This window comes from Nylanderia fulva, unplaced genomic scaffold (assembly GCF_048542155.1).
Source record: "Nylanderia fulva isolate GAGA-0341 unplaced genomic scaffold, ASM4854215v1 Scaffold5, whole genome shotgun sequence".
Taxonomy (NCBI): domain Eukaryota; kingdom Metazoa; phylum Arthropoda; class Insecta; order Hymenoptera; family Formicidae; genus Nylanderia; species Nylanderia fulva.
Genome location: NW_028190587.1, coordinates 3,876,325 through 3,890,086, shown reverse-complemented (window position 1 = coordinate 3,890,086; position 13,762 = coordinate 3,876,325). Strand labels below are relative to the sequence as shown.

The 13,762-nt window shown below is 31.4% G+C and overlaps 1 protein-coding gene across 2 annotated transcripts; it reads right to left on the bottom strand.

Annotated features, from left to right (window-relative positions):
• Positions 1-24: 24 nt before the first annotated feature.
• LOC114941652 (uncharacterized) lies at positions 25-13,546 on the bottom strand. 2 transcript variants are annotated; one of them, XM_085486943.1, is made up of 9 exons: positions 13,231-13,546; positions 11,735-12,010; positions 11,357-11,657; positions 10,998-11,218; positions 10,502-10,890; positions 7,535-10,415; positions 7,254-7,375; positions 6,231-6,334; positions 25-2,511 (listed from the first exon to the last, which is right to left on the bottom strand). In XM_085486943.1, exons 1-8 carry the CDS (start codon positions 13,330-13,332, stop codon positions 6,268-6,270), a joined length of 4,359 nt encoding a protein of 1,452 aa, XP_085343069.1. In that variant the 5' UTR covers positions 13,333-13,546; the 3' UTR covers positions 25-2,511; positions 6,231-6,267. The 2 variants fall into 2 exon arrangements, with proteins under 2 accessions (XP_085343069.1, XP_029172530.2); XM_029316697.2 differs by having other exon boundaries at positions 25-6,334.
• Between the last annotated feature and the right edge of the window lie 216 nt (positions 13,547-13,762).

Here is a 13,762-nt window from a genome sequence, read left to right as displayed (position 1 = left end):
GGAATTGTATGTTCTATATTCAGATTTGTGTTTGATCTCCAATTCATTTTATTACACAGGGTTTTTTGACATAATAGAATGTATCATCGCTGAGCGAGCACATATTGATATATTGTTATATACATGCTCTCCTATTTACATCGTGTAATTAAAAAGTATATAGCAGTGTCGAAATCTTTAGATTAACTTAAATAGCCATCATTTAACTTTTAATGTGTAAATAGCAGAATCAGAGTGAGTACTATTATTTGTGAACAAAATTTGATGTATGTTAAATTTCTTGAGTTAGTAAGAACATTATTGTATCGAAACTGTGGATCTAAAAAATAAACATATGCATTTTTTATATTACAATTACAGATAATTTGTTTTACTTTATTTGTAATTTCCTATATAACTATATTAAATGAAACAAATAAAGATAATATTTGTTAGTTATGGTCATAATCTTAATGTTGGATAAACATTGTACTGTATATGGAATAGTCAATAATAACGCTAATTGTAATTGTTATTTAAGGGATTGTATTGTTAAGGAATCCTTTAATGAGGTATTTCAAACATTTTTTACTGTAACTTATTTATTTGAATTATATATATGCATATATATGTATATATTCAAATATATACATATATATATATATATATATATATATTCTGCAAGAAGTGGAAGGAGTATATTAAACGATTCATACTCTACTGAAAAAAATGTTCAAAACGAATTGTTTGCGTATCATGTTGTTGAAAATTATCTTTTGAAATAGAATTGTTATAACAATTTGTAGAGCGATATATGTGTATATATATAACATATGTATACAATTTAAGATGTCGAAAACCATGAATGTGATATAATAATTCACAATATGTGCATCTCTTATTTTGTATATTTCTTTAAGGAACTGTCAAGGAGCAATCCTACTAATTACAGGATTAAAACAAAATGGAAAAAAAATCCCATAAAATATACTTTATCTTAAATATCGGAATAGAGCGATTGAATTTATGTTATAAATTTATGTCCATTTCTAGATTACTTTTTGATCCAAAGAATTTTAATATGGATTTGCACATTTTTAATAATTTTTCCTCCGTATATCAGAGTAAATAATTTTTAATTATTTTAATGTATATTAATATGTATATATATGTATGTGTGTATATGTGCACATACTATATAAAATTCTTTAGTTCAAATCATTTTACTAAATGCCCTCATATTTTTTTTCTAAATATTTTGAAATAAAACTATAACCCAAAAATTAATTAACCAACCTCGTCGTTTTTAATTTTAATTAGTATTTTTTAATATTATCCTAATATAATTATATAATTACATGATTATTACGTGTATAATCATATAATTATACACATAGTTAGATAATTATATAATTATTATGTGCATAATTATATAATCATTATAGATAAACAGAGATTAGTATTAAGAATAGTATTCGTAATAATATGTTAACGTATCTATCACGGTGTTTCTCAACACAAGCTCCAAGTAACTCCTGAGTACTTACAAGAGCTATTCATTAAGGCAACTTTATGTCACCTTTATTCAATAAAAATAAAGAATCGAAAGAGTAACAATTATTCTTTGCTTTTCTGGTCCACAAAAGAATTCCACATATATATATTTTTTTATTGTTATCATTGCGAGTATTATTGACTTACATTTTATCTGTATATTCTGTAAAATCAAATGCATTTATAATAATGTATCGTCTTATAGAAATAAATTGCAGCTTACAGATTTTAAGATATTGTGTGTGTATGTATATACATACATACATCATACACACACACACAGTTTTTATGGGGGAAAAAAAGATTCAATCGCTGTATTAGCGTATTTCGTCAACTTTGCATGTACGAATAAAGATGGCTTTTCTTATACATTTTGCTATAACAAATCGCTTTTGAATTGTTCTATGATTCATCGGTTGAGAAACACCGATGTGCTTTTCATAATATTAACTAATGTTACACCATGTCATGAGAATACAACATTCCCATAGCACCTGAAGCATACAGTGAACATTCTCCCACATATTATTTTATTTAATTACAGTCAGTCATTGGATTTATTTCATAACAAACTCCCTCATTTCTGAATTCCATTAATTGCTTAATACATTTTCAATAGAATCATTACAGACATTCAGAAAAATTCAGTACAATGCATGATTTCCAATGGACTAAGATTAGAATAAGGCCTCGGAATATTTAACATATTGTAACATCTCATGGTACATAAAAATACATCATGAAAACAATTTTAGTTTTGGCCGACTCTATTAAAGTAGAATTACAATAGTAAGAGTCTAGAAAAGAATGTTTTTAATAACAGTATTTTATCGACATTATTGATTGTATATATTTTGAAAATGCTATATATATAAAATTTCGCTTGAAAATATAGTGATGTATACTTAAAGCTATGCATCTTTCCATGCTATTGTCGTACTGTCTCACAATCAAGGATTATACTTCGATTAAGATAATCTGAAATAAAACAGATGCGCATTTTTATAGAAACTATATGAGTATAAATATTATTAAACGTATGTATACGTAGATTTTTAAAAAAATATTTTTTCGAGTTTTAAAATTTACCCTTTTTTTAGCCAAAAATGTTTATTTTATCTGTAGTTTGCAATTTTTATATTTAAAAAAATTTATACGTACATTTATAATTACATCCATGCAATTTTCTAAAAATACAAACCCTTTTGGTTTCAGATAAACGAAATAATCCTTTGAGCAATCTGACAATAGTATAACACATTATAAGGCACATAGCTTTTATATTCATTGTTATTATTTTATAACGAAAAAAATTGTTTATATAAATTTTTAAATGAAAAATATATAGTCGATTTATCAGCAAGATTTTTGTTAAAGAACATCACGTGTGATTGAGAAAAATATATTAAAGATGTTTCTTTTTCCTTTAATAAAATAATAATGTGTATATGTAATAATAATTTTATACATAATAATACACTTGTGTGTGGAGTAAATATTACAATTTAAGAAAAATATATAAATACTAAAACGAAAATTTCAGTCATGAGATGTTACATATCTATTGTTGAACATTTTTAATGCAGTTCTCTTCGGATGTTTATGCAAACATAGAATGGAGAGCATATAAAGCTACAAAACAAGTCCAATATGATTTGCTTTATAATTGTTAATACATCTACGTTATACGTTCATTATGTATTTGTAAGGCCATATATATATATATATATATATATATATGTATATATATATATATATATATTATATATACGCGAAATTTATTATAAAGATATTGCCTCTCCGTAAGGCAATATATTCGATATAATAATTTGGAAATTTGTCTATTCATAGACAAATGGACGACACAGCCTCAACAGAGAATGTTCACAGTGTAAGACAGCAGCACAGATATATCTCAGCGCAGCCTCACTCTACCATTAATTACAATATCTTTATTTGTTTTATAATCATGTAAAACAGAGTCATCCTGTGTCAATCACTTAATTATGTCCAAAAAATCCTTTGTAGGTCATTCGATATGAGTTTCTCTCTTAAAAACTAAAATCATGTTATTCCTATATATTAATCCCGAAATAATTTTTAAATTATTAATCGGTACATACGCGAGATTAGCTTGACGTTCAGTTGCATCACAGAAAAGTTTTCTTAAAATCACCCATACGCTAGCGTATTATATATTTTATTAACACTGTTTACATCTTAAATGGGAGATATACCTACAAAGGGTGTTTTGACAATGTTAAATATACAAGTGCTTAACATAAAGTTATTATGAATTTTTTGTCTCTTAATAATGCATAGAACTTAAAAACTCTCAATATGTTTACATGTAAATATTATATAACAACAGGGATAAGTAACAACAGAATTAACAAAATGTTTTGTACCTAGATGTCTAATATGGCATAAGATGGGTCATGTGCCGAGTTATTTTTGGCTACTGTCAGATCTAAGCCAACATTGTACACAACTAGTCTAATCTTAAATAAGATGTGCATGATTTTAATATAATGATTCATTAATCATTATTACATGCCATCACTACTTTCCACTTTAGGGACTTCTAAAAAGAAAGCTTAGTCTCAGTTATTTAAGTAATAAAGTTCCAAAATTAGTATCATAAATTAATGTCAAAAGATGCACTTACAAAAATTATTCATTATTCGAGTGTGAATTGTGTACGCCATCATAAAGATATTTGATAAAAAAAACTCATTTATTTTTATCTAAAATATAAATCCTCTTCAAGTGATAAAAGGAAACATTTTTCGAATGTTTAAAAAGTCAACAAATTAGATATTTTTTTTTATTTTTTATTATATTATTTGTTTTTGATTATATATCTAAATAATGAAATTTTCAAAACTTGTCAATTTTGACTGGCTCTCTTCGTTTTAATGATATCTAAGATGATATAAATAAATATAGTTTAATATAATAAATTCATAGAAACAAATATATTATTCAACTTTCAATTAAATTTTTCAAATTTTTTAATATTAAATCGAATCAAATCTTTATTTATTATATCATTTTAGTATGTAAGTACATATTAATAATAATTGAAAACATAATTAGAAAAATATTCAGAAACTTATCCTATAAACAAAAATTATAAGATAGAAACTCTTTAGAAGCCCCATAATAATCTATTCCCATTCAACATATCCTTTTTTAAATTTATTTCATTCATTCTATGATAAAACACACATTATAATTATAATCCTATCAAAATGGCATTCAGTATTTTCTTATAGGATTATTTCATTCAATATATAAAAAAAATATACAATTTCGATTACTCAATGGAAACGTTCAGTAATCGTCAGTTTGTACTATCCGAATGCCATTTTTGTGTATATTACACTTTTCCTGGACTAGTTCTCTACAAAGATTGTGTAGGGCTGCCCACGAAATTCTAATTAAAATATAATTAATGCGCGTGTATGTGTATGTGTGTATAGTGGGATTTTATTGATATATAGTCAGTTCACAATGCTCGTACACAATGTTACAATATTTTACAAGTGTCTTTAGACTATTATTATTATCCATATACATTTTCATGGACAATTTTTAAAGATGACAATGACACTGAGATGATCGTTTGATTACACAAAATCTTGTAAGATATTTGTTAAACAATTAATATGACTTTCATCAGACAAAAGATATATTGCAATACATAAACATAGAAAAATTAACGATTTTTAACAAAAAAAAAATTATACAGAAGACAGCTAAACGTTTAATATTTCCAATGTTTAATATACGTTTAATATTTCCATGTTTTTAATAGACACATAAATAAATTCTTTAATAAAATATTACACGATATTTAAAGAGACAAATATAATAAAATATGAAATAATATAAAAATGATCGAAAATTAGATTATTTAAAATTATTATATTCGTTCTCTTAATTTTGTCTGCATTTGTCTTGAAGAACTTTGTTAATATTCAAATATATCAAAAATATTCAAATGTTATTTATGTATGTATAATATATTTAGCTGTCATCTCTGGCTCTGTGTATAATATTTAATAAGGAAATTATTTTATACTTGTGCTTTTCAATTTATTATTATATCTTTGCCGAATAAAGTGTAACATCAAGATTCTAGGTCTTGCAACCTATGCTACGAGCTGTGACTGACTTATACTTACCTGAGCGGGGTTACAATCTCCCACTAGAGTTTTTAATCTTCAATTGCACGTATTAAGTGCTTATTATAAGTTTTTCTTTATCGAGGTATTTTTCAATTTCGGTAAATATGTATGTTATCTTGAGTACGTTATGTCGGTATACATACGCACCACGTCTGATTTCTCTTTTTTTCTTTTTTCTTTTTTTTTTTTGGTAAGGTCTTAGTAATGCAAAGGCATCACGATTTTCACTGGCTTCATGCCAACTCCAGGGTATTATTTTCATTATTACTGTATAATTTAAATAATTTATAATTTACATTTCTTTTTCTGTAGAGAGAACACAAGTGGTTGTACGCAAGCATATTCGGGGATTAGCTTTGGGTTACTATATTACAAAGATGCTTGGTATATACCACCACACTGATGTGATTGATGTATGACAGAAATTCATTTTATATATTGTATAACGCTTAACATACATACAGGGACATACCTAGATATACAGATGGATATATAAGGACGCACCTGAGTGTATGCGTGAACGTTATATGTCACATGCTCTCTACCGCACGCATCTTCGAAATGCTTTTTTGATTTTCCGTGATGTTGATGCCGATTGGGGTGGAGCGCTGTAAAACAAGATAATATATCTTATTAGTATAGAGTGAACTAAAAGAGGAGCTTACAACTTTTTTCTGAATAATTCTCAAACGAAATAAAAACATGATTTTTTAAAATAATTATTTTATTTGGACTTGGCAATACAAAATTTAATTTTGCAGCTTGTTGGAAGATATTCATATTTTAATGAGAAAATTATTATGAGTGATAAGACTGATTTTGATCTCAGTAGCTTCATTGATAAACAAAATAACTGATTCTGATATTCAGTATTATTTTGTCTATTTGTATTTAATTCATCTGTAACTTTTACGTTTTTATAAAATGACAACATGGTATTTGAGCTAAAAATGTCAGATCTTTAAGAATGTCAAGGATAATAATGCTTATAATGATTGTGAGAAGATCTTCCTGATCAAATTGAATGAACTGGGTTTAGAAAATAAAAAACAATGTTACACTTGTGATACAACACGAGTCACAATGGAAATTTTGGGGGAAAAAAAAAAAAAAAAAAAAAAAAAAAAAAAGTTTCCAGACCAATTAATTTCAAAATTCGATAACATTAATTGGCCACACATATCCAATTTATAAATGGCACATTTTTTATGGAACCCTTAAAAAAAAGATGCATGAGAATAAGCTAAGAATGATTGATTACGAAAAACAACATAAAGTTGTAAATAAAATAAATTGCTTAAAATATGTAAAAATGCGGTGAAATACGGTCTCGACAGAGCTTGCTATTTGCATAATAGATTTTATATATTAATTGTCAAGTCTAAATAAAATAATAATTTAACACTCTAAATAAAATAATTATTTAAAGTCGAGTGTATATTTCGTGTGAGTCAAAAAAAGTTATGTAAATCTTTTATAATCTATCTTGTATATGATGACAAATTTCTAATCAATACATATACTTACTTGAATGATGTCGGCGCGCTTCCTTTGGTGAAGTTGAATGAAGGCCGACTGTGGGGATCGAAAACTATGGGAGTACTAGGAGGATTAAAGTTAAATCCTCCGGTTGGCGTAGATGTAGACGACTGTAACATCACAAAGTACCAATTACTAATATTATAATTTTGAGAAATTAAAAAAATACTAGGATACAATATATAATATATACATGAGAGGGAAGAAGGGCACAATTACACTATCTTAAATAACTATTTTAATTGCTAAAATATAAGTATGCAATTTACCATTCCAAAGTTAAAGCCTCCTGATGCTGCAGCGGGTGAAGCTGCAGATGCAAAATTGAATCCTGTACTGGACGAAGGGATAGACGAGAACGATGGTGAGGTTGCTTGAGTCTGTGGATTTGTCTGCGGGGCACCGAACATTGGAGTCGTTGCCGCACCTTGAACACCGAATGCCACCGGTGTTTCTTGTTTAGGTGCATTAAACGCAAAACTGGCACTAGTGTTCTGACTGGTTGAAGCAGCATTAGCCCCGAATGTACCACTACTGAACATATTGTTACTATTCGGCGGTGCGTTCGGATTGTTACCAAATGTGAAGAGCGGTTTTGTAGACGATGAAGCCGGATTAACGTTCGCGGAAAAGTTAAATCCACTGCCTGTCGCCGGTTGCTGCGTTGATGCTGAGCCAAACTTAAATAAAGAAGAATTCGACGCTGGATTAGCTTCGACACTGGGCTTGATAGACGAGAATAAAGTGGTAGGCGTCGTTGCGGTTTCACCGAAAGCAGGTGTAGCGTTGTTTCCAAAAGCAGTAGAATTAGTGGATGATCCGAAGAGCGACGGAGTAGTGCTGCTACTGGACGGTATGCCAAATGTCGGTAGAGGACTCACTGTGGGTGAATTAAATATAATGGGCAATTTCGCTTCTGGTGTCCCGAAGATTGTTGGTTTATTATCTTGCGTATTACTGCCAAATGTTGGGATTTTCTCGGGTATGGCAAATCCTGAGGGCTTGCTGCTGTCCGTTGTAAATGCCGACGATTTATCCGTGCCGAATGCTATCGTCGTTTTCGATTCATTACTGTTGAAAAGCGACGTGGAACTCGATATGATCGGGAAGAGCGTAGTAGCTGGCGCATCATTTGCGGATTTGTTGGATGACGGAGTGGATGCTTCAGCTAGCTTGTTTTCTCCAAACGATAGATTCGTAGATAATGCGGCAGATGATGTCGGAACTTGGCCAAAAGTTGGTATTGTTGACTGAGGCGCTGTCTTTGAATCGGAAAATGTGAAAGTAGGTTGAGCAAAAGTTGGAAGACAAGTAGTCGTTGCATTCGTGGAAGTGTTACACGTTACTTGCTGCGCATTACCAAATTTGAATCCATTTAAGGGGGATGCAGTATCAGACTTAGAATTATTATCAGCCTTATCTATACCGAATTTAAAGCCACTTGGATTAACTAAGTTTGATGCACCAGATGGTACACCAAACTTAAACTGCAAAGTAGAACTAGTAATGCTCGATGCAGGTTCGTTTGATTTTGCAGTACCAGGCTTTAAAGCTTGGCAAGCCACACATTGTGTATGATTTGCATCATTTTGTACCAAGCAAGAATCACAAGTCCACGAACCTTCCGGCTTTTTAAATTTGTCTCCAAATCCATTAGTCGGTGTCTGATTTGTGTTGCTCGATCCACCAAGAGAATTGGGTTTAGAAGTACTACAGCAAGGACAAATAGTTACAGAGTTGTTGTTTCTCACAAGGCACCCTGAACACTCCCAGGAATCTTGACTTGGTTTAAATTTGTTCATTAATTCGTTACTCGATGTTGTTTCTTGTATTGCTGCTGTGTTATCTGTATCAGCAGTGCTCAACTTCTGTGGCGATGATTCTACAGTAATAGTATTTGTCTTCCTTGGGCTTGTTTTTATGGAAATAGGTTTAGGTGATTTATTCATTATTTGATAATTATAAGATGTTGTTTCTTGTGTTGTCATCTTGTCTGTCTCAGTAGTGCTCGATTTTTGTAAGAACGATTCTGTAACAGTTTCTGTCTTCTTCAAATTTGTTTTTATGGAAGTAGGTTTAGATGCATTACAACACGGACATGTAATAATGTTCGCGGCATTTCTTAGTAAGCAACCATGACATTCCCATGATCCTTCAGCAGGCTTAAACTTCTCCATTAAATCACAAGTTTGAGACTTGACAATTTGCTGTGTCGCAGAATTACTTTCTGGTTTTGACGCATAGCATGCTACGCATTTGACTTCACTCTGCTTGTTTCTTACACAACATACTGTACACTCCCATTGATTCGCAGATAATTTAAATTGAGAGCCGAAACAATCGTCTGCGACCGGTTTCGCCTTTACGATGGTATCTATCGTTGATGTTGAGCATGTTGATGTTGAAGTTTTGTCGTTAGGATCTGGTAGAGCGGATTTACACGCAGTACACTGTTTGTCTGTACCACTGTTCTTGATCAGACATTCACTACACTCCCAAGACAATGTGATATCGTGTGTGTTTTTGATATCTGAACTAGCACTCTTATCTGCATATATCATTTCGGAAACCAATCCTGAGTTTGACTGTCCGGTTAAAGTAGATTCCATTTTGTTAGATTTAGAGTACAATACATTCATAACACTTCCCGATTTTTGTTCATGCGCTGTCGCAGGTTCAACAAAATCATCCTTATTTATGTTTTTTATTTTTTTTAATCTAGGCGCTGTAGATGAGCCAGACCAGATAAAATTCGGCATAGACGTGGTCGTACTACCAGTGGAGGAGAATACAGTAGACTCAACATTCTCAGTTATTGAACACAAATTCGAATCGATTATCTTACTTGTGCTGTCATCGGCATTGATTGGATTACTGAAAGTAAAATTGTTAACAGATTGTAAATTTTTCTCAATATCTGGCATTTTAATTGGGCTAGAAAACGTAAACGTGTTTTCTTTATTTGCTATAGTTTTTTCTGCAGAATGTAAAGCAGGAAATGGTAACGTAAAATTGAAATTGGGTAATGTTGTTATTGGCAGAGGTACATTCGGCAAATTTACAGGTGCCACTGTTTCTTCTTGTTCTAAATTTATTTTAGATTTGCCTTTCAGCTTGCCACGATATTTTTCATTATCGGCATCACCCATCCTAGAGGAAAAAAAGCGGATTTAAAATATTATTTATTTTCTAAAAATTCAGATAAGAATAAATATATAACTGCATTCGATAAATACCTCAACCGATATTCTTGTGATGGCGGAGGAGGATCGCTGCGAGAAGAAACGATTTTTCTAGCTGCGAGAGTTGTATCTTGCAATTTTTGACGTCTTCTTAGTTTCAATATATCAGGAACGGTTGGTACTGTTAATTCTCGCGTTAAATGACGCATGCCGATCCTAAGAGATGGGCTCGCTACTTCTTCTCGTAGTCTTTTTCTACCCATTATTGGAGATGAAGCATTATTTGTGTTTTTTAATGGAATCTTCTTCGCATCAGATATAGGTGATGAGAAATGTTCTAATGCTTCCAGTATTTTTTTCGCAGTTTGACTTATACCTGATGAATCAACTGTATTGGAAGGTTTAACTTCAATATTCGTTCTTCTTGGTACTTTAAGTTGTAACTGAAATTAAATATATTGACATAAATTATATCAGCAACAAATAATCTTTGTAATTCAGAGCATAAGGAATTAAATTTTATAAAATAAAAAATAATTGAATTACGTACCTCACTCGAATTATTAAAAAGATTACGACTTTGCTTGTAAAAACCTGCCGCATTTGCACCTCCATAAGTAATATTACCACTATAAAAAGGTGAGGACAGGGGAGATGCGCGATCTAGAACATTTGTCACAACTGATGCATTGAAACTCGGTCTACGACTGCTTAAAGTATCGCGAGAACTACTGTCTAGAAACAAGGATCTTGGAGATTGTAAATGATTAGCTGAAACAAAAATATAAAATTAACATAAATGTGAAATATACATAAATATATTGACATATAATTCTTTAAAAATAGTTTTAAATTAATCACAATTCATATTATACATTTAAGTGACTCTATAATATGCAATTTACTCACTAAATGTTAATTTATCATCAATATGTCTCTTTCTACTGGGAAATGTTGAATTGTATAAATTTGATGGGCCTTCATGTCTATTTATTTGTGGAATAAGCGAACTGCATCCACTAGTACTTTCACTCGACTCTGAATTATCATCAATTCCATTTATTATTCCATTATTAATCGATGAAGTTAAATTTAAGTCAGATTTGTGAGATGTTACAGTCCTAATATCTGCTTGCATTGCAGGAGTCGAAGATATTAAATGGCCTATCCCACTTGGTCCAGCTGTTGCAAGTTCCGAAAAATCTTCCCTCTGTAAATAAATTTTAATAAGCAAAATATATCTCTCTTGCTTTCTAAATATTTAATTCTGACATATTTGATTATCACCTCATCATGAATAGAATATTCCTTAGAGGGTTCAATCGTATTTAATGCACTTTTAGTTCTTGTTTGTATAGAAAATGTGCCAGGTGGATGAATAGTATCCATACAAATACGTGATCGCTTGTTAGGAGGCTGTTGTGTATCATCTTCTGTTTCCTCGATATTCTCTCTACTCTCTAATGCATCCTCATTACTTTGGAGAGGATTAAACCACTTACTAATCCATGATGATTGTGGTATAAAATCTGTTACCTTTGTCGCCATTTTTCTTACAAATGACTGTAAAGAATATAAATATATATAATCAATACTGTTAATGCAAATTTAGCTATTATTATAGCATACATATTACTATAAAGCAAACATGTACAAATGTATTTCCAAATGCACAATGCACAAATGTATTTCCATCAATGTTAGGATAAATAGTATCAAAATGTAAATTTTAAATCTTTTAATCTTTATATGAATATTTTAAAAAATATTTTTAGTTTAAATTCAATATATATATATATATATATATACATATATATATAATAAATAAAAAGAACAAAATAATATACAAATTAAACTAAAAGTTTTATTAATCCGCTATAAAGTAATTTATCACAATTTTTGCTATAAAACATTGTATTATTATTTATGCTTTTTATAGACAAAAATGTATTATATTAATTTATCAAATCAAATTATTATGTTTAAATTCTTTACAAATTTAAAAAATAGAAAATTTAATACAGTATAAAGGTATATAAAGAATTCTTATTTTTCTAAAAATAATAATTACGAAAAAATTTAAATAATTCTGAGAAAATTGCATCGAATTGATATTTAATGTAAACATATATTCCAATTTAATTCCAACATTAATTTCCAAGTATAAAAGACACTGCAGCAAGTAGATGCAAAAGTAAGTCAGCTAAAGTTCAAGTTACATTATATTATGCAATACACAAGGAGATAATAATAATTTCTGCTCTGACTCTGACAATGTGCATAAGAAATTTCTCAACATTGAAGAACCATCTACATTACCCGAACGATAACACACTACGAGAATTCGCGCGAAGAGACCTACGCAAAGAGAGCGCGTGACGCTCTCAAAGGGGATACGGGGAGGGGGGAAGAAAGATAGAGAAAGAGAAAGGGAAAGAGCGAGAGACAGAGAAAGAGAGAGGAATACGCAGAGGAGGTATGATTCGCGTAATTTTTTGAAACCGCCAGATCTGGAGGCTTCCAAGAACCCTCGAGATTTAAATGAAGCTGAATCACGCTTCAAGATTACCACGATGATGATAACGATGATGCGTGTACGAGACAGCATAGCACGAGAATGAGGTTATCGAGCTCGCTCACATAACCGCGATATATCTCGTTGCGAAGGAAAAGGGCGGGCGTCCGGGAGGATACCACGCTCTAACGTCAAAAAGGCTCCGCTCGCGAGCTGTCAAAATTCCGGGGAGGCGCGAACTCGGCGGGCTCGAGTTCAGTCTACTCACGTTGTTCGCGTCGTAGGGCTTCGCATTGCGCGACGACGACGACGACGACGAGGACGAGGACGGCCGCCTGCCGGCCGGATTGCTGCCGCTTCCCTTGGACATCCTCGGTCCGGTCGGTCGTAGCTCTCGGCTCCTGAATTTACCGCACTTGCACTACCACCACTGCACGACGATCGGTTACGAGACGCGCGCGCGCGACCCGATCATCGCCTCCTTGGAAATTTTCTTCGTTGGAGCAGCACCACCTCTTTTCCCTCTTGCCTGCGGGACCACGAGAGGAAATATGGCCGAGCTCGGCCCCGAAACCGCCACCACGGCGCTACGGGGCTTCCTTCGAATCATGCCCGATATATGATGCGCCTGACCACGTGACTATGGCGACAGCATCCGCTTTTCGCACCTGAGCTCGCTACCTGTCACGGAACTGTCAATATTTTTTAAGTTTATTGAAAATAATTTTTAAAAATTTATCTGTGTAATTGGTAATCGTATTTCGGTATTGTGGAGGGAGATAAAAAAGTTATTGGACAAT